Genomic DNA, 20,935 nt, shown 5'->3' with positions numbered 1-20,935 from the left:
GAGGGGCCGTGTCGATCCTTGGGGGTCTCTGGTAAAAGGAATCCCAGGGGCAACCGGATCTGATGCACGATCCTGTTAGCGAAGACCTGGCACAGGCATCCCAGGTGCAGGCCCTTTTAACTGACTCTGAAGCTACCTGACAGATGTTAAATGTGTGACCTGGGGTAGCCGGGGAGGGAAAGAAGGCAGGGGGCTACATTTGCATTTCAAAATGAAATCTGGAAGGGATGAGAGACTGGAATACCCGAGAAGAGACGGAGACACTGAACGTATGAGAGTTGTGAGAGGTATGTGATATAGGGGGGACGTAAAAAGCATGTTATGGTCAAGGCACCCAAGTGAGAGAAGGAGGTACAGATTCATCTATGAAAACCTGGGCAAAGATGAGGCCTGTGGGATCTCCTTATATAATCATAGAAAATGAGGGTTGGAAGGGACCTCAGGAGGTCACATCTAGTCCAACCCCTGCTCCAAACAGGACCAGCCCCAACTACATCATCCCAGCCAAGGCTTTGTCTACCCGGGTCTTAAAAACCTCCAAGGATGGAGAGTTCACCACCTCTCTGGGTAACCTGTTCCTGTGTTTTATGACCCTCCGAGTGAGAAAATTCTTCCATCTAACCTAAACTTCCCTTGCTGTAACTTTTCCCATCCCCTAAGATGACCTGCAGATCCCCCAGAAAGACTTTCTGCATACCTGGCTACAAGGAGACTCTCTGCCCTCAGGATTATGTAAAACCTAAGCCAGGCTCTCTGTAGTCTTTTTGGCTTATGTTGCATTTTAAGTTAAGGTAAGTTGTGTGCTGTAACCATGTCTTATTGGGCTGTGTCTTAGCTTAGGAGAAGTTTTTCTGTTGTTCTTTGTCTTATGGTTCAAATTGCAAATTGCTGTGCTCAATAAATGCTCTCCTCAAGGAAGGGTCTTTTCTTGTTCAGGCATTTATGAATTCAGTGCCACTACCTAAAATCTAATATTAAATCTGATAACCATTCCTACACATGGATGGCAGGAGGTGAGATTGTGGGATGAGGGATCAGATCCCCATCGCACCATAGTGCTGGGTTCAGGATCCTAGGCCCCCCCTGCACTGGCAATTAGGAAGCCAGTTGGCTTATCTCAGGGGTGGGCAAAATGCAGTCCGTGGGCTGAATCTGGCCCGTGCAGGGTCTTTGTCCAGCCTGCAGTGGGTCCCTCGGTCCTGCCTGGCCCAAGTGCTGCCCAGCCCATGGCAAGTCCTGCCACCCCCTGGGCATGCAGTAGGGCTGGGGTGGCTCCGCAGCTGGACTGCCTTTCTAGGCAGCCTAGGTGGTGACGGCTCCTTCTGGCCCCAACCCGGTGGTACTGGTGGGGTCTTGTGGGCACAGCCCCAATCCTGGTCTGCCCAATGCCTGCTCCGCACCACCTGCCCATGCTGAGCAGCGGCAGCGGCCAGGCAGAAGCTGCTGCTCAGCACGGGGGAAAAGCAGCCTCTCCCCCTCACCGCTGCCAGACAGTTCTTGCTACAGCCACCCAGAGCCCATGCCTGGGCTGCCCTGCGACTCCTCCGCACTGCCACTGATGCCCCGCGGGTTAATCATGTCTTCAGTGCAACATTTGCTAGGGATCTCGGAGCTACTGACCTTCTTTCACTACAGCTGAAGCCAGGGGGAGATGCAGGTGCTCAGCAAGGGGCCGAATCTCAATGAGCGAGAGTGTGAAAAAACTAGGAATGCAACCCAAAGTTCCTAATGCCCACCCCTGTGGGTTAACACAGGGGGCACCCGTAGCTATTCAGAGCCCCGGTCTGGGAGTCAGGCGGTGCGGGTCTCTCCCTGCCACTGATCTGCAGGGCCCTCCTCACAGGCCATCTCTAACTCGGGACTCATCCCATCAGAGCAGGTGTTCGTGAGCCTTCAGTCTACACTGGGCCCGAGACGAGCTGCTGGGGATAAACCTGGAGCAACCTCACTGGAGCACATGTGGGTTTGGAGCTGGTCAGTGGGTTTGGCTGGGCAGGGGACACTCAGGTCCCTCAGGGTCAATGATCTGTCCGACCCTGGTGAGGACAAGCCTTTAGCCTCTCTCTGCCTCTGTTTCTCTAACTGCAAAACAGGGACTGTAGGAGGTTGCCTCCTCAAGGTATCAGCCAGGCCTTTGCTCCCTGGGGCATCTCTCAGTATGTGCCAGTAATATAGTTTTTTAACAAATAAAGCAGGTCAAGGAAAAACCTTGCTGTCCTGGACACCGGGAGGGATACACTGTGGCTCTGGCCTTCCCACAGCAGGCTTGCTCTCCTCATAGCCCAGATGTTTCCCCTCTGCACCCACCTCTGGTTCTGCCTGCCGGGGTTTTTTGACCCCCAACGAGGCACCCCCGCACCCCTCAGCTGCAGCTCCTTTGAAGAGGACAGGCCATGCCATTACAAGAGATAAAAATAATAAGGGCTGTGCGAAATTTTGCTGGCTGTTTCATTTCTATGCTGTTTCAACTAGTTTCGAGCTCAAAACAGCAAAATCAAAATGAAGCAGAGAGCTTTGAAAGAGCCTCAAAAAGACACGAGGCCAGTCGAAACGTTTCAAAAGTTTCGAAAAGTTTTGAGTTTCAAAGCAGCAGCCCAGCCAGGTGGTGGGAGGCAGGGGAGAGCCAGGGCTGCGCTCCCAGCAGCTCCGCACAGCCCCATGTGGCTCAGCCCGGCGGGGAGCGCAGCCCTGGCTCTCCCCACCTCCGATCGGATTGGAGCGCAGCGCCGGCTCTGCCTGCCTCCTGATGCTGGGCTGCGCCCCGATCGGCTCCACCAGCTCCATGGAGCTCAGCCTGGTGGTGGGAGGCAGGCAGAGCTGGGGCTGCGCTCTGCCTACTGCCACCGGGCTCAGGTCCACAGGGCTGGGAGCTGCTGGGTGCTGAGCCTGGTGGAGGGAGGCGGCACACAGCCCTGTGGCTGCGCCCCTCCACTGGGCTGCAAGCCGCTGGGAACCCAGCCTGGTGGAAGTGGGCGCAGCACAGCCCAGGGGCTTTGAGATCCTGGAAGAGACTTTTAGAAACATCTTAAGCCAAAATGCAACCGTTTTCCACCTCCATCCCATTCGTTCAATCTCATAAAAATGAGACATTGTATTTTCATGAAAAAGGGGAAAAATATCTACCCCGGTGATCAAAGCATTTGTGACAAGCCTCATCCATAATAGATTCAAGAGAGAATATTGAAACACTCATCTGAAAAAGGATTCTTGATGCCAACACTGAGAGAGCTGCACTCTAGCGGTGCTCCAAGTATCACTGCAGTAGCAGCCGAACGCACCAAAAGTTGGAACAAAACCAGGGATAGGGTGCGGCAGTGGTAAGTTTTATAGAGTGCCACACGTGTTGGAAACTTGGTAATAAAAGTGCAAAAAAAATTATCAGCTTCAACTTATTTAAAAATATGAATCAGAGTAAACAAAACATACCTTCACATTTCCCTATGATCATTTTATGACCTACGCTTCTAGATCAAGGGTCGTTCCTTTAATAGGAGTTATTTTAGAAGATGTGTGTGAGATAAAGTGCATATAAGAAAGAAAGAAGGAAAGAAAGAAAGAAACCCACAATCCATTTATATATTTCCTAAAGGTTTAGCACAATGTCTCTGTTGGCAAATACAAACATACTGAAGTTCTTCCTCTGGTAAGATTTTACAAAGTGCTTTCCTATCTTCAAGTGGCTCACAACTTTTATACTTTATATGTTATTAATAGCATTTAAAATAGATCTCCTTCTCTTTAAAACTGTGATCAATGTAAATGTAGAAACAAAGGAAAACGAATACACTTGGGTACGATAAAGCACTTTATAGCAACCTGTTGGGAGTCCTCTTGTGTGCAAACATTCAAAAGATTGCTGATTGCTGTCATTCTCGCAGGTGAATTATAATGAAGTTGTTTAGAACAGGTCGTTACACTGCCTGTAATGCCGAGCACCAGGGCAAACTCAAATAGGCCAACCGGGCTGGGTTCCCAGCGGCTTGCAGGCCGGTGGAGGCAGGTGGCGCAGCCCGGGGGCTGCGTTTCACCTCCACTTGGCTCCGTTCCCAGCTGCTTGCGGCCCCGAGGAACTGAGCCTGGTGGGGGATAGCGAAGCGTGGCGCCGGGGCTGCACTCTGCCTTCCTCCACCGGCTCAGCTCCCAGGGAGGCGGCAGCGGCAGCCTCCCACCCGCACCCCTGGGAGTGCTGCGGGGCTCTGCCAGACACTTCCCTGAGGTGCCGACCCTGATCTGCCTGTGATCAGAGGAGGCTGCTCCTCCTCCAGTTTTGTGCTTCTGTATTATAGCCTGGGTGAAACATTGAAACAGCACTGAAATTTTGAAAATGGTTCGATGAAACAAAATGGACCAGTGCTTTCAAAACGAAACTAAACTCGAAATGAAACACTGTTCCATTGAAACGTCGAAACACAAGTTGAAGCGAAACGGTGCTGTTTCGCACAGCCCTAAAAATAACCTGTTTAGGGTCTGATTCTGAAAATGGCCCGGGCTTCCTAGAGCATTTCCAAATCCTCAGTCCACTGGAGCCAGAACTGAAAGCTCCTGCCCTCACTGACCTGGTGCACGGTGTGATGTGGGGGGATACTTAATCCTCCCCAAGTAAAGCACATTAAAACCAGCAAAGTCAAAAGAAAAGCAAGGCCCAGGATGTGTGTCCAAAGCCTGCTATGTGACGATAGAAGTCAGAAGACTCAGGGGACCGGCTCAGTTTGGATTAACATCAGCCTGAAGCGTGAAGTCTGTTCATGGCTTATGAATTCCAGATCTCTTTAGAGAAGGCAGTCTTAACCACTCTGCGGCGGTTTCTCTTCCCCTCCAGAAGCCATGTTAGAAGTCTTTTGATGCTCCCGACTCCTACTGAAACTGCAGTGAAATGCTGTCATGTGCTGTTTTTTCTAGGGAACATTTTTTTTTTAGTGCGATGGACCTACCATATACTACAGCTGTCAACTGCGCCGGGCAGAATTCCAGACCCAAGGTAAGCAAATCCTACAGGGAGGAAGCACTGTCAGTAGCAGCATAACCAGGCATACGTGGAGCTCAGGAGGCTAAGTGGCTTAGCCTTGGAGATGGATAAGGTGGGTGTATTTTTGAGGACAACCTGTCAGGATCGAGTGCAGAGGTTGGGGTAAGAGGAGCCAGATACATATTTACATGTATGCAAAGCAAGGAAGGAAGCAGATCCTAGGACTGTCAACTTCACAAAGATAAATTAATGCCCCTAAATGCACTGAGTAGAGCAGAGGTGGGCAAAACGCGGCCTGCCAGGCCATTCTATCCGGCCTGCGGGGCCCCTAAAAAATTTAGAAAATTAATATTTATTTCATTATGCGGCCCTCAATGGCTTGCCAAAACTCAGTAAGCGGCCCTCCACCCAAAATAATTGCCCACCCCCGGAGTAGGGTATGCTATGGAGGCTCCATCACTTTCTTCAGCTCCCAGAATGAAGGCTCATTTAGTTGCACCTCCTCTCATGAAAGGGGGTGGATTTCCTTCATGAACTAAAGCTCAGTCTAGGTAACCCTGATGTCATTCCTGCACGCTACACGACCTGCGTGAGATACCTCTCCTGCTTGCCACCTTGCCCACTGTTGGTTTAACTTCAGCTGGTTTTATTAAACATATTTACATGTTCCCATATGCAACACAAACCTTGTTTCCTTGTCATGCCCACACACGTTCTTTCAGCCCCTGCTGAATGCTTTTGGTCTCACCCCAGGGTTTCCATTCAGCCCAGTATTGATTTAGCTCAGATCTATTTTAGTAAGCATATTTGCATTCAATTTATGCTCGCTGGCTGACCCTCCCTCAGCCTCCTCTCTGCTTAGGAAATCCATCAACCATTCTCTGCACGGTGACATTAATACAGCCAGCCCAACAACCGTCTCTAAGGTACCTGTATGTGGTAGTATCGAAGTGATGTTGTCGCCGTGATGGTCCAGGAAACAGGTGAGAGGTAAGGATTTCTGTAAGAAACTCTCACCTCTTGCTTATACCTGAATGTAATTTAAGGAGCAGAAAGTTATGTGGTCGAGAGAATAGAGCAGTCCACCTAGGACTCCTAGGTTTTGTTCTTGGATTGGGCATGGATGGCTAATCATGGGCAAGCCTGTTAGGCTGAAAAGGTTTTAAAAGTCTCTGCTAATTTAGGGTGCCCAACTGGAAACCTAAATGAGAAAGATGATGGATGCCCAAAACTCCCATTGACTTCAGCCCATCCCATTGTCCCCATGTTGGGTCTCCAACATCTGAGGGACCCCAAATCAATAGATGCTTTTGCAAATTTAACCCAGCACCTCTGAACTTAGTTTCCCCCTCTATAAAGCAGCACAATAATTATGAACACAATCTTTGAGCATCCTGGACTCCCAGTCAAAGAATCATAGAAACTTGGGGTTGGATGGGACCTCAGGAGGTCACATCTAGTCCAACCCCTGTTCAAAGCACGACCAGCCCCACCTAGATCATCCCCGCCAAGGCTTTTTCTACCCGGGTCTTCAAAACCTTTAAGGATGGAGATCCCACAACCTCTCTGGGTAGCCTGTTCCAGTGTTTTACTACCCTCCTAATGTGAAAGTTTTTCCTAATATTCTGTTAACAGTTTCAAGTCTGGCTTCCAAAGCCACTGGGGGTATGAAGCAAAACCTTAATTTCTCTCAGGCTTTTAACTGCAAGAAGTACAACAGCTGCTGAGCTGGAGGCAAACTTCATTTTTTTAAAACATGGTTGTCCTTCCCTGGGCAGCAGTAGTGGGTGTAGTAGTTGCTATGGTAACATCTGAATACCATCTCCCATGCAGCCCTGCAGAACTGAAGCCGGGAAGAAAGGCATCAGACCCTTGCAGTTCATGGAAAACAGGACCCTGAACCACTGCCCCGGTTGGAAAGGGTGTGGGGGCAGCCTGCAAACCCGGGCTCATTCCTCGGTGCTTTGCAAAGGGCGGAGGCAGACACCAGGCCACCATAACCATTGAGGCAGGACAGCAAGCACCAATTTGTTCCTCCAGAAGATACTGTGTGCACCCACACTGGCCCAGCTCGGCCCAGCTCTTCTGAAATCTGCTTCAAGCTCTCCTCTCATGCCCAATGTAGGAGTTCTGGTGCTAGACCAGGGGCGGGCAATTATTTCAGCTGGAGGGCCGTCTCATGAGCCTGTGAGAGCTGTTGAGGGCCGCACACAAAGCCTTTCAGAAGACATCATTTTAACAAATTATAGATAAAAAAGTCATACTAAAAATCAAACTTCTACTATAACATATTTTAATTTTCTTTCAAAAAAATAACTGTTGTCCTGAATGATGGTTTTTTTGAGTAGCGTATATAAAAGTGATTGCATAATAGCTCAAAATTAAGTCTTCTTGCATATTGTGGGTGCGGAGGGGGTGTGGGGTGGATGTGTGGGGGGGGTGTAAGGAGGTGGGTGTGCATGTGTTGAGGGGGGCATCCACATGCTCGGTCTGCGCCCCACCCCGTCTGGCCTGTGGCTGCCCCGCAGCGCTCTACACAGGGCTCTCACCTGCAGCAGCCCATGCTGCGCTCCCACTTGCACCCACTGACGGCACCACCTCAGGCCCGGCCCCAGCCAGAGCGCGCAGCTTCCTGGTGAGGCTGCTGTTGGTGCTGCCCAGGTACTGCTGAGCTCCCCCCGCCTCCAGCGGCTTCTCCTCCTGCCCCTATTGCACCGCTCCAGCCACCTTCCACCCACTCGGATGCCCAAAGGTGGCTGCTCATTGTGCTGGGTGGGAGGACTGGGTACAAGGCAGCTGGGACCCGGAGCTTGAGCCCCATGCACTGGGGTAGGAGCTTGAGCCCCATGCACAGGCCCCCTGCACCTGGCTGGGCTTGTGGTGCCCAGCACACGTACCCACAGCTGCTGCTGCTTCCCTGTGCTACCTGCTGCCCAAAGTGGTGCAGCAGGCAGGGGGTAGGGGAGGAGGAGGAGGAGCCACCGGAGGCAGGGATGAGCTGAGCAGCATCCAGGCAGCTGGAGCAGCCCCACTGGGAAGCTGTGCATGCTGGGTGGGGCCAGGGCTGGGGTGGTGCCGTTGGCAGACACAAGGCGGGGGCATGGTGTGAGCTGCCCCAGGCAGAAGCAGACGGGGCTCAGCCCCATGCAGAGTGTTGCGGGGGCAGCCGCAGGCCAGGTCCAGCCCGCTGGCCGTATTTTGCCCTCTCCTCCACTCCCAGGCATGTATGCAGACAATCACAAACAACTGCACTTACCACCTAGGTCATGCCTATGTAGGACACTTACTGTGACAGGCACCAGTACCATAAGCACACTGCAGAGCTCGACACTGGCCACCTCCTTCACGGGAAGGAGTGGCCAGTGTCCACACAACACTTTGGGAGACCTAATTAGCACTGCTATGTGATGGGACTAATGAGCCCGACCCCATGCTAAACTAGCTTGCCCCTGGTGCTGTGCAGACATGGCTGCACTGCTTCTAGTGTAGGAGGAAGCCCACAGAGCAGGGCCGGACATGATAAATTCACCACACAGACATGGCCTTAGTTACCAATAATTGGTGGGGCTGGGGAGGGAGTCAGGGGCCTTTGGAAAACTGATTTAAATGAAAAGAAGAGAAGGCCAAAAGGGGACTTGGTAGCAGCTTACCACTACATCAGGGGAGTGCATCAAGAGCTTGGTGAACAGCTGTTCACCAGGGCACCCCTGGGGAAGACCAGGACCAATGGATGCAAACTCCTGGAAGGCTGCTTCAGGCTTAATACCAGGAAAAACTCCATCACAGTCGGGGTGTCCAGACTGTGGAATAAACTCCCTCCAGAGGGGGTGCAGTCACCTACCCTGGAGGTTTTCAAGAGGAGACCGGACGGTCACCTCGCTGGGGTCACTTGACCCCAGTTGTCTTTTCCTGCCTAGTGCAGGGGGACTGGACCTGATGATGTACAAGGTCCCTTCCAGTCCCTAATGATCGATGAATCTATGAAAACCAACTCAGGGAAAGCTAAAGAAAATCATCCCTATAGAAACATTACGGAGCATGGAATCTGAAGTTGACATGCTTGTATTATAACCAATATTGTTGTTTCTTATTGGTGCTGAGGTAATAATAATAATAATAATACTAATAATAATAATATCAATAATAAGAGCAAGAACACAACAACAACAATGATCATGAGATGCCAGGCAAACATGAGGTTAGGATCAAATTTTAAGAGAACGAGGCATGCAGCACAGAATTGGTTACCTGCTCTAACTTCTACTACACTCCCAGCAGCCCATAATACATTTCAAGCATGAGCTGAATAAAATTAATACATAAGCCTTGCACTGGATGGGAGCACTGTGTATTATAAATGGCCATAACGGCATGCAGACACAGCAGGAGCTCTGACAGATTGTCACTGGAAGAGAGGACCTGCGGAGAAGCGCTCGCTACTGTGGTACGACACCAACCCGTAGGGAAAAGAAAAAGACCCTCTTTCACCGTCCTTCTCCCGGACAGGAAGCTTACAGGGGGTTATGGTTATAGACTGCTCTAATAATGCTACCTATTTCTGTACCTGCCTTAATGCACAGTGTCAGTTAAGGAAGCAAGCTGGACAATGTGGTTCTTCTCTGGAGCATGATTCCATGCAAATGCCGTTTGAGGTTTCTGTGCTTATACGTTATCGGTGAAACCCAAGCGCGCTTCCCTCACACGCAGCCGATCTAAATGATTCTTGCTAACTGTCAGCTCTGCACATCCTGCCTGGGGTCAGAGAATGAAGCTGGGTTCTTTCCTTCTCACATCACTACATGTAATAAAGGTCCTGCGGGGCAAATCTGGCCCTTGGTACCACCCTGCTGACCCCATTCTCTTCAGCTGGTTGGAACAGGTGCAATCCACTGGAGTGTGGGTCATGCAAGACCCCAGCCCTATGTCTCTCAGCTGGGTTAGCTCTGCAGGCCTACCATTTATTTTTTATCAACAGAGCGAGAAGACCCAGCTCTGAACGCCCACCAGGAGAGCCACAAGGAGTAGTGTCTTTTGACACAATCATGTTTCAGAGCAAGGTTATATTGTAATGAATGGTTGCATCCATCTTATAGCACATCCTGTGATAATTCATGGATAACTCGTGGGTACTATTGCCAAAATCAAACACTATTTAAATGAGCCAGCGCTCAGGATACGTCTCCTCCCCTGCCTCACCCTGGGAGTTAACCACTGAAACGAAGTCCAGAATAAAGAAGCCATTTGATCAAAACAACAGAGCTGGTTCCAACATCCTCCATCTCACACACCAAGGACTGTCCTATTTCATTTAGGTTTCACTTGGGACTTCAAAGAAAATTGTCCATCCTGGTTGGCATGCTACCACTTAACGCTAGCGGATGGGTTGAGAGATGTTTGCTGACACTTAGAAACTATGGACATGGACACAAAAAGAACACAGGGGCAAGAAAGTGCATGCTTACCGGTACCTTCATTTTAAAGTCATCTCGGTAGAGTTTAATGCCGATGTCAGCGATTGTCCTCTGGATAAAGCGGGAGGGCCGCAGGACAAACACCAGCTGCAGGTTCCCTGGAAACGCACCCTGCAAGGAACAGAAAGAAGTGGCAGGGCAGAGGAATCAAGCCCCACACCCGGAGAAGAGCACCAGGAGGATTTCAGTGCCCTCTTCCCTTGTGCTGTGCTTCTGCAGCTCCCGAGGAGGGGAAAATAGTTCTGGGGCTGTCCGGTCTTCATGGCTGTCTGCTATTCCTCCCATCATCCTATCCTCCATGACCTGAAGTCAATAGACAGACTCCCACACTGAGCTGCAGATGAAGCCTCACAGCCAGGTGTTTCTGCCTGGCAGACAGACAGCAGGCAAAGAGCGATTTAAACCCTTCCAGCCCAATAAACCACAAGCTTCTGCCCATCGAGTGATATGAAAATCTCAATCAGCTCTTGTAGTAACAGAGCTTCTCTGCTCTGCAGGCCGCAGCCGTTAGAGGACAAGACGATTGTGTACATCTGGGCAGGTGCCTCTGGCTGTGCCATACACACGTTACAAGACTGTATTTCCCATCCTGCCCTGGAAAAGGTTGATTTTATCCACAGGACAGCTCAACGCTCTCCTTAGACATGTGGCCTGGCTCACAACCTCAGCTTCCTCCTGTTTATCTGTGTTACGTGATCATCAGAGCCTAGGAAATATGTTCAAACACTGAGGACAATAAGCAGGGCAAAGAAACCAAACACTCTGCATCCTCAGGAAACACTTAAACGACAATTTGATTCAGCAGGGATCGTGCATCGCACGCAGCTATGCCTCTTCCACATGCTCTGCATGTCACATCGTCAGAAAAAAAATACTCCACAGCTGCTCATATTCTGGGTTTTTGGGTCCACCTTTCTCAAATAATCCGACAGATCTCCCAGCTGCCCCGAGCCTTTAGAGATCCATTTTTATCTCGCACATGGGCTCCTGGGCCACTCCTAACCCTCCACGGCACAATGGAGGTTCCCTCTTCCAGCTCCTTGAACTTAGAGAGGCTCCCTTTAAATCACTCGGATCTGTGACACAGTTGTCTTCCTTCTAATTCGGCAGGAACCAAGGTTGTGTAATTCATCAGCACAGGCTCAGCTATCTCTGCTAGGTAACAGGGACCTCTAGGGTCAGGAAGGTACTGCATTAATACCCAGGAAACCAAAAAAACAAAAAAAAGGAAGCTATAAAAATCAGTGCTGAAGGGAAGGCAGGTGACAGCAAAAACAATGCCACGCACTTACTGCTATCCGTGTCAGGGATGCCTTTACCGCGCTCCATTTGTCCCGTCGTCTGTCTATAATGATGATGAATCCGATGCTGGCAGCCTCCAGGCTGGAAAACAGATTAAACAAGTATGCTGGGTTACAGGAAGGCAGAGCCGCGTGGAGCAACGGTGCTGCAGCAGCACGGAGCCCCCTCCGTGTCGCACTCCCAGCCCATTTTTAAAACGCCAGGTACAGTAGGCAGAGGGGGCTGGCACGGCGTTGCGTGAGCAGGGGAGCCAGCAGATTGCCAACAGAAGGTTAGCAGCCTTCACAAAACATGAATATTTTATCCCTTGTATCTCTCGACTGCCTCGCTACTGGCTGCCAAACCGGCGTGATGCGAACAGTTCAGGATTGCAGCTCTCTTCGTACTGTACGGGAGGGAAAGCACAGACCTTGCTGGCTTTGCAAAACAATCCAAGTGATCAGATCCTCATCCTCTAGCGTAGGCCTTTGTGCCAATCCCCTCTGGTGCGCTTGGACAGCTGACAAGTGCACTTCATTCCCAAGAGGTGCAGAATGCACCCTTCCTCCCCCAAAATAAATGGGGGAGAATGCATCCCTTCCTCCCCCAAAATAAATGGGGGCGAATGCATCCCTTCTCCCCCAAAATAAATGGGGGAGAAAGTGGGAGTTTAAGAGACCGGAGTCACATGCCCCTGCCCAGCTCACATGCAGAGAGGAGCTCACTGGGTTGTTTCAGCGTATGGGCTGCAATAGTGGCTGCTGTCCTCCTGGGCCATCCGAGGGACTAAGCTACGGGAGGGATGGAGGTGCTGATCCTCTTGCTGTTTTGGGGCCCAGCACCGGACCCGCTGCTCTGCACTGAGTGGGGGTGCATGGTATCCCTGTGAGGCTACTCTCCTCTCTCTGCTCGTGGGACGCGGGGGACACCAGACTAGCGGGGAAGCCCTTGGGCAGAATCACAATGGCTTTAAGGAACAAACCAGACAGGACTGAAGCAAAACAAGGTCACTGCTTAAAACCTAGCTGATAATATGCGACAGTAATTGGCTCAGACGTAGACACCACTTGGGTTTCCACCCCTCCCATCACATAGTCCAACAATTTCTTTTCCTGGGGCAAAGCAAGAGACTGGCGTCCTCGCAAGATTTGGCACAGCATGGGCAGCAAGCGTGTCTTCGCACTGACATGCCTCAGCTGTGAGTTGGACGAACCACCCGTAGGCCATCTGTTACTGGTCTCTTGAGAGCAAAAAAGCTGACCCTCTCCTCCAAACCCAAATGCTGTAGCATGGTGGCAGGACAGGAGGGGGAGAGGGACTCCACTTGGTCTGTCCTATACAACCCATGTAAAAGCCAGGCAGAGTTTTTGCCCTACTTTGCTCTGAAGAGCATAAATACCGCCCCTCTTGCTCCCCTGGGAGTGTGCAGTGCCCCAAAGGGCATCGGGCACGTTGCCTCTGCAGCTCTCTCAAAACCGCTGCCAAGCTCCGAAGCATTCAGACCTGGGACCCGGGGGCTGCAGGGCCAGGCAACGTCCTGAGGGGGCACGAGTGAATATTAACAACACACAATCCAGGAGGAACCCCTGAACTGTGCAACCCCCCCAGAGAATGGCCTTTATCGCTGGCCTCTCGTGAGCTCAAAGGACTGAGAGTTGATACCACAATTAGGCAAAGTTTTTTTTCTTTTTTTATATAATGCAATAGACAGCACAAAAATCTATCAAACATAGGGGGGAAGAATATCTGGTGCCTGTTTCTCAAATGAAGGAGAAATACTTTCCTGATTGCTCCTTGCTAAGGAGTGGCCAAGCTAAAAAAAAAAGACATTGTGGTTTTCAGAGGGATTTACCGTAGCGCTTGGGGGGTAGGAAGTACCACTGACATTCTGGGTGTTGCTGAACTGTTCCTGGAAGAATAAGACATAACCACAAACCTACATACCCGGCCTTCTTAACCTTAACAAAGGTCTTTTGTGATCTTACCAATGCCCTTTTTTTGTTAACTGGGATGGGACATTCCTCTCAAAGTTTGGCAGGCCTGAGAAGTACGGGCAAGTTCTCCATCACCTTCCAGAGGGAAGGCCGGGTGCAGTCTCACTAGACGGGCACTCTGTCATATCAGACAGAGACAGGCAAGGATGTGGTCTGGTGTGCCCTGCCCGCCGGGATGATGGATGCTGTTGCACCACGGGTGGGATGCCAAGAATTGCAGCTCCCCTCCTCACATCTGGCCGGAGCTCTTTGAGCTGAGCGGATTGAAGCTTCCACAACGGAAACGGAGGAGGTTGAAAGTGAGCCTGTGGGGAGTTACAGGGGCAATAAAAAAAGGGCTGGGGAAGTCAAAGTACATTCAAGAGCAGGAAGTTTGGAAGCGGTATGTCTCGCACAACAGCAAGACAGGAGGCCCCTCACCAGCACGGGGGAGCCGGGATTGGAGAGACATCGTACACGTGCAACTGCAGTTCCCCGCTTGGCTTATGGAATGACCTATGAAAATACCATTTCACTACTTCCTCCTCTGCCTGCAGTATACATTTTAAAAAGGGGGTTTTATCTCCATTATTTGATAGCTCACAAAGAAACACTCATGCATTCCCAAGAAACACCTAGATGTGGTAGTGATGAAATCAATCCACAGAGACAACAAATGCAATTGCTATATTAATCTTAAACCACTGTCTTTCAGCTTAAAATAAAACAGGCCTCTACTGCATAAGATAAGAATTACTTTTAGTGGCTGGAGTAGTAGGCTATTATGATTTCTGCCACTCGAAGGCACCAGTACAGACTTGCTCATTTAGCCAAAGTCCAAATCACTGCAGCCATAAATTGAGCAAACAGCTCTCAGATTCTTTCATGGTACAAGTCCTCGGGGAAGCCATCAGCCGACAACACATTTTAGTCGGTGGTGCTGGTCTGGGCTAAATTCAATCCCTTCAATTTTAGTCGGTGGTGCTGGTCTGGGCTAAATGAAATCCCTTCCCCTAGCCAGTAAACGGGCCATTATTGGTGCACCACTGATCCATCCCACTGACCAAAGCCCTGGCTCGTTAAAGGGAAGCCCATGTGTCCTAACAACTATTTTCAACTTTCCATCTACAAGTATGCCTAAATCAAGCCTCAACTAATGTATGCAGACATTTGATGCTTATGGCGATAAGTGCCATCACAACATAGCACTTACCAAAACCGGCGCCTCCTTGACCGTTCCTTTCAAATGCTGACCCAAGCAGATTCAACCTCCACCTTCGTGGGGCCTTGGTCTTTCTCCATCCGAGTTTTGAAATAAAAGGAGAAATGATCCAATAAAAGGAAGTTTCCACGTTCTGCATGCCTCTGGTCTCACTGAGGGAGGGGAGCGCGTGAGACTGGATCACATGGGTATTTACCAGAAAAGGTCAAATTAGGACAACGTTTATTTATGGGTGATTATTTGATGAGAATAATGCCACAATTTCCAGTCAGTCTGATTTATCGTGAATTGCACCACAGCTCTAACTTTACAAGAATCCTATTAATAAAATATTGACATTTTGGCATCTTTTCTGGAGGTCAATGCAAGTAGCAGAAATAAAAAGTAGGGCCTCTCCCTTCAAAAAGCTTTATTTTTGAGGTCCTAAGTAAAAGCTAGCCCTATAAAATAGTTTGTTTGGGGTTTTTTTATGTGTTATGTTAAATCAGCATTTAGACGGAATGAAAGAGGCCTTTACCCACTGGATTTCTCTAAATAATCAAAGTTAGGACTCAATCCGAAAAAATATAGAGACAATATATTACTGCTCTCGGCACTAAGCGCTGCCTCCCCAGTTGAACTGCATCTAAGCAGTTTACAGTAAGATTGCTATAAGAGTGTCCTACCTGGATATCCAGAACTAAATCCAGATCCAGTCTAAATCCTTTGAAACCAGAGACTTGTAACAAAGTGGTTGAAAAGCAGACACATTAGCCAAAGTTACCAAATTGCTGAGGTTAGAATAAAGTAGTTTATCCGTCAGCCATGCTCAGACTGACAGGAATGGGAGGCAAGGTGGATCTATTCCTAGTCAGCAAATTTATGAAGTAGATAAATTGCCCCATTCACGACTGCTTGATTTCTATAGACAGCTCACAATTATGAAATACTATTGTTACCCATGCAGAAACTCACTAAAGGCTGCCTATGCAAGTGGACCTCGGAGGGAGTTTGGATGCATACGAAATGCAGAATCAGGGTCTCTAATACATATTGGGCGCGTCTACAGGTCACCCTACGGTGACATAGTGGCATGCTACATCACTGTACGGCGTGCTACAGCAACATAGCAAACACATGGGTCTACACGTGGTCACCAGCTACATCGCAGTAGTGGCATGCTCCCCCAGTATAGTATGCCGTTACGGCGACACAGCGGCAAAATCTAACCGTGCACTGCATGCACGGTGCAGTAACCACCAGTACTGCGCTGTGCTTTAGTACTTCCAAAAGGCAACGTCACCGTACAACGATGTATAGACATGCCCATTAATTAGGAAACTGCTAGGCATCTAATATCAGATAGCCATGATTAGTATCCGCTTTTGAAAGAGCAGGAAGAAAAAGGAAAAAAAAACAGAGTCAAAAGCAACAAAAAACACAATGTATGATTTAAGCAAATGAACAACAAGGGAAACAATTTGATCACGAACATGAACACTACGTGCAGAAAAGAAAATTCAGACCAAGAAAAAGAAAGTTATTTTCTCTCGAAATAACTATGGCCAAGAATTGCCCTGGGAGGAGATGGGGAGCAATGAACACCAGCCTGTAAATATTTGCTTCTTAGCTGCTATTGTTGATCTTGAAGGAGGAAACGCCATCCCATTTCACTTGAAAGACAGCCAAAGAAATCAAAAATTGTTTTGTAATAGATTGACTCAGCTTTAAATATGAGAGCGAGAGAGAAAGATGCCTTAATGTGGAAGGCTGCACAATTCAACTCTCAGTTCCTCCCCGCTTCCAGGAATTAGCAGTTTACTATGAATTTCCCATCAAGCCATCAACTATCATACGTTCCACTCCGGCTTAGCTCCACTCACTCATCCCCTCTGCTCCCTGTTTCTTCTCAATCCTGGGAATAAGTAAACCCATGAATATCCTCTCCCAGACCTCAGGCCACAGGGCAGAGAGGCTCAAGCAGGACTACGGTGGTGCATTCCCTCCCTCCTACGCTCCAGCCCTTTGCATGGCCGCATGGCCGACTTCGGGTGCCCACGTTCTGCATGGGCCACGGGTGACCCACAAAAGACTGATTCCCATATTAGTTAAACAGAACAGTTGCTTAAATCTGAATTCTCTTTGTGTGTCTCCCTCCCATTATTTTCCATGGCTGCTCTATCCCAAGAAAACAAGTAGGGCATTTGGCTAGTTACCTCAGGTGCCTGTACACGAACGCACGGAGCCTGGGAAACAAGCAGGGAGAACTGGAAATCCTTGCACAATCACAGAACGATGACATGATTGGCATTACAGAGATCTGGTGGGAGCTCACATGACGGGAGCACTTACGGATGGGTCTAAACTGTTCAGGCCGGACATGCAGGGGAGAAGAGGAGCAGGAGCTGATCTTTATGTAAAAGACCTGTAAGACTGCTCAGAGCTCCAGTATGAAACTGGGGATGGGCCTGTTGGGAGTCTCTTGGTTAGGGTCACCGGGGGAGAGCAAGGGGTGATGCCATGGTCGGTGTGTGCTACAGACCACCAAGTGAGCAGAAATGAGATGCCAGGCCACAAAGTGTTCAGCTGTATTGTTGAACGTGCCATGGTCTTGCAACTATGGACTTGCTGCATCCAAAAATAAAGGGGGAGAGGAAGGGGAGAAGACATGTAAAACAGCAAGATCCAGGAAGCAGCAGGAGAAAGGGACTATAAGCACCTGTGATACAGGAAACGCAGAGCAGTTCAGCAAAGCAGCTAAGAACAAAACAGCATGGGACAAAACATGAACTAGCAGCTGCCTAGCATTAGGCCATCGGGGCAGACAAGGTAAAGCAATGGGATGTGGTCAAGGCTAAGAAAGCTACTCATGGGAACACGGTCCTTTAAACCTTTCCTGCCACAGACTGACATATGGGACACAGTGAGGAAGGCAGGTCTGGACACCACAGGGGAGTCTCAAGTCATACTGGAAAAGGCACGTGGGGAGGAGCGTGGGTCTATGCATTCACCTGGTGCAATGCTACCCCTTCGTTTGACCTTGGCATACAGGGTGATCCTGCCCGTCTTCAGCCAGATGGCACAGTGGCGCTTGTATTTCTTGTTTTCAGTTAGACAGGGCTGATTTAGGGCCTAAATTTAGCTGGGGGAACAGAGTTAGTGTCAGCAAACGATCCTGTTTCAGTGTAGCACACAAAAATAGAACCTATGCCAAGGACTAAGTGTTACTTGGCCCTGAGTGACAATGGCAGGACATCAGGACTGGGGGCAAGAAAAGGAGACCTCGATATGGGCAGAGGTACAGTGAAGAGAGATACCCATAGACAGGGCGTTACAAAGACCTCACTCTGCATTTTCTTAATATTGTTCCCTTCACATATTGCTACACTATATTACTACTAATCACTATATTACTACGGAGCACACTGGGCAGACCTCAGGTCCTGGCAAGGAGAGCTCTGCAGCAAGCTGTACGTGGTAGGTAGATATCAAACTTGTCTCCAAAGCGAATGTAGACACATTTAGCCCTGTGACGCCTAGGGAGGGGCTGTGTGAGAGTTTCTGCTTTTTGCAACATGCTAGATTAGCTGTGGCGCTTCAGTCCTGAGGTGTGAACTCTGTTTCAGGAGACTCCAACAGAAGTCAAGTTTAATGAGCCATCAGGCAAGGAGGAAGGCCCATCTGCGTCCTTAAGCAATTGCTCGATAGGGCTCAGAAGGGAAGAGATTCCTGGTGTGGACTGAAATGGGTAAGAAGCCACTGTGTATTGTAGGCTATGCATGCACCTCTCCTCGGTGTAGGACTCTTGTTCCCCTAGCAGTAGCTGGACCTCACATATAGGAGGTAATGAGCCTTGTAAAGCCTGGGTTGGTAGAGCAGGTCTTTCATTTCTAATAGTAGAGGCTTGCGCTTTAAGATCTCGAAGTCTCCAGCTCAATTCCTGGTGTTACATAGGTAATAGCTAATGATGTAACTACCCAGAAGTCTGTAAGATGAGTCCATTATTTATACCATTCAATGTACATCTATCTTTTGCATGTGCTGTGCATGGCACCAATGACTGAAGTACAGTGATGCACATGCCAGAGGAAGCACATGTTTTACAGGAACAGTTATACTGATTCCCTGATTGGAAGGAATTACTCATTTTACTTTGCTGAGTGCAGACCTCTGTGCAATGAACACCTGGCTGCTACCTCCTGCCGCAGGATGGCAGGTCTGTCTGAGAGTCGGACCAATCTGTCTTACTTTCTGCTCCGTGTGCAGCGGCATATTTCTATGCCAAGTCTTTCAATCAGCAGAACCTGCTTCTTTTCAGCATGCTCTTTGGTCTGGATGACTGATGGTGGTGGCCTCGGTAATTCCCCACAATCTCCTTGTCCCTGACCACCTTGTTTTCTCCCTAGATGTCTCCATTTGCTTTGGGAGTAGGACAAAGTGGGACCTATTACTCGTGATACATCCAGTGCAACACTACTATTGTGCATGTATCTATCCTGTAGGCTTACAATGGTGAATGAGACATTACAGCCTCGGTGGGGCTAGAGCAGGGGTGGGCAAAATGTGGCCCGTGGGCTGGATGCAGCCCACCAAGTCATTCTATCTGGCCTGCAGGACCCCTAAAAAATTTAGAAAATTAATGTTTTTCTGCCCCTGGCTGCCTGTCATGCAGCCCTCAATGGCTTGCTAAAACTCAGTAAGCGGCCCTCCACCCAAAATAATTGCCTGCCCCTGGGTTAGAGGGAAAGACAATTGCTCTGCATACAGATTAGCAAACTGAAGATGCACAAGGCTCTGTCAAACACAAAACCGAAGCACCACCCCACCCTTCTCAGCTCCCAGCCTGTATTATTGGGCCAGATATCAACCATCCAACATTGCAGTTGAGACACTTCCCATGCTAGACAGATACCCAGTCTCAGTGTCTTGTGTACTCAGCATCCCTGTGCTTCAAAATGGTGCTGAGGATGCTTTAACTAAAAGGACTGGGGATCCAAGCAGTGACTGGAGAGAAATGGGGGTTGCTCCTTCCAAAAACATCAGAGACCAACCAAATTCCTTAAGCTGCTTTCATTGTGCTCTTTTCTACACAGTGGTTTGGAGGCCCATGGCCAAAATACTGGCTGAGAAGCAGGATATGGGGGTTCAAGTCCCAGCTCTGTCACTTAGACCTGGTTCCATCACCTTTGCTCGAGTAGTTAGCAGCTTACTTCACGAGGGGAAGGATCAGTGAGAGAGCAGGCAGTGCCAGATGCTATGGGCAAGGCTGGCAGAAACTTCAGCTCATGGGAAAGTAGGGCTGAAAGGGACCTCACAAGGTTATCTCTTCCAGCCACCTGCTCAAGGCAGGATTGTCCCTGACTAAACCATCCCAGCTAAGTATCTGTTCAACTTGCTCTTGATAACTTCCAGGGATGAGCACACTGTTGACTCCTAGTTAGCTCACGGTCCACTGTAACCCCCAGGTCCTTCTCTGCAGTACTGCAGCCTATCAATCATTTCCCAGTCTGTATTTGTGCATGCAATTTTTCCATCCCAAGTGCAGGATTTTGCACGTGTCCTTGTTGCATCTTATCTGATTGATCTTGGCCCTTGCTGTGCCTCCGTTACCCCACCCGTGAGACTGGGGTAACATAACTCCCCCACCTCAAAGGGTTAATTCGTTGATGTGTATGCATTGCTTTGAGATCTCAAAGTATAAATGCACAAACTAGATGCTCTGCAGAAAGGTACAGTGCGAACTTAGCTTAGCAAATATTGCATGGTAGCTCCTGCAAGGAAAGAAAGCAGGATACATGACCTTGCATTTACCACAGGGTAGGAGTGTACACACAGGTAGTTAGTGCAGAATAAGTAATATGCAGCGAGCTCACACTCTATTATGTTAGCCGGCAGTAACTAGCCGACCTGCCCAAAATCTCAGATGAGCACTAGTAGAATACGTCTACAACACTCCCACCCAAGGACTATATTCTTTTCTCCTTGCCACTGCTCTGAACACATCAAACCTAGAAATGAGATGGTGAAACTGTCCTGAGGGTTG

At 49.3% G+C, this 20,935-nt stretch overlaps 1 protein-coding gene across 1 annotated transcript in view; it reads right to left on the bottom strand.

Moving 5' to 3' along the window:
- The window catches only part of MCF2L2 (MCF.2 cell line derived transforming sequence-like 2), a 219,630-nt gene that overhangs the window by 160,525 nt on the left and 38,170 nt on the right, over positions 1-20,935 (bottom strand). Inside the window, exons 4-5 of the mRNA XM_025195968.1 lie at positions 11,730-11,820; positions 10,429-10,548 (exon numbers count right to left, since the gene is read on the bottom strand). Coding sequence (XP_025051753.1) covers positions 10,429-10,548; positions 11,730-11,820 — 211 coding nt within the window. The remainder of the gene's footprint in view (positions 1-10,428; positions 10,549-11,729; positions 11,821-20,935) is intronic.

Source organism: Alligator sinensis, unplaced genomic scaffold (assembly GCF_000455745.1).
Source record: "Alligator sinensis unplaced genomic scaffold, ASM45574v1 scaffold301_2, whole genome shotgun sequence".
Lineage (NCBI taxonomy): Eukaryota > Metazoa > Chordata > Crocodylia > Alligatoridae > Alligator > Alligator sinensis.
The sequence above is the reverse complement of the archived record's forward strand: the minus strand, read 5'-3'. Positions and strand labels throughout refer to the sequence as shown.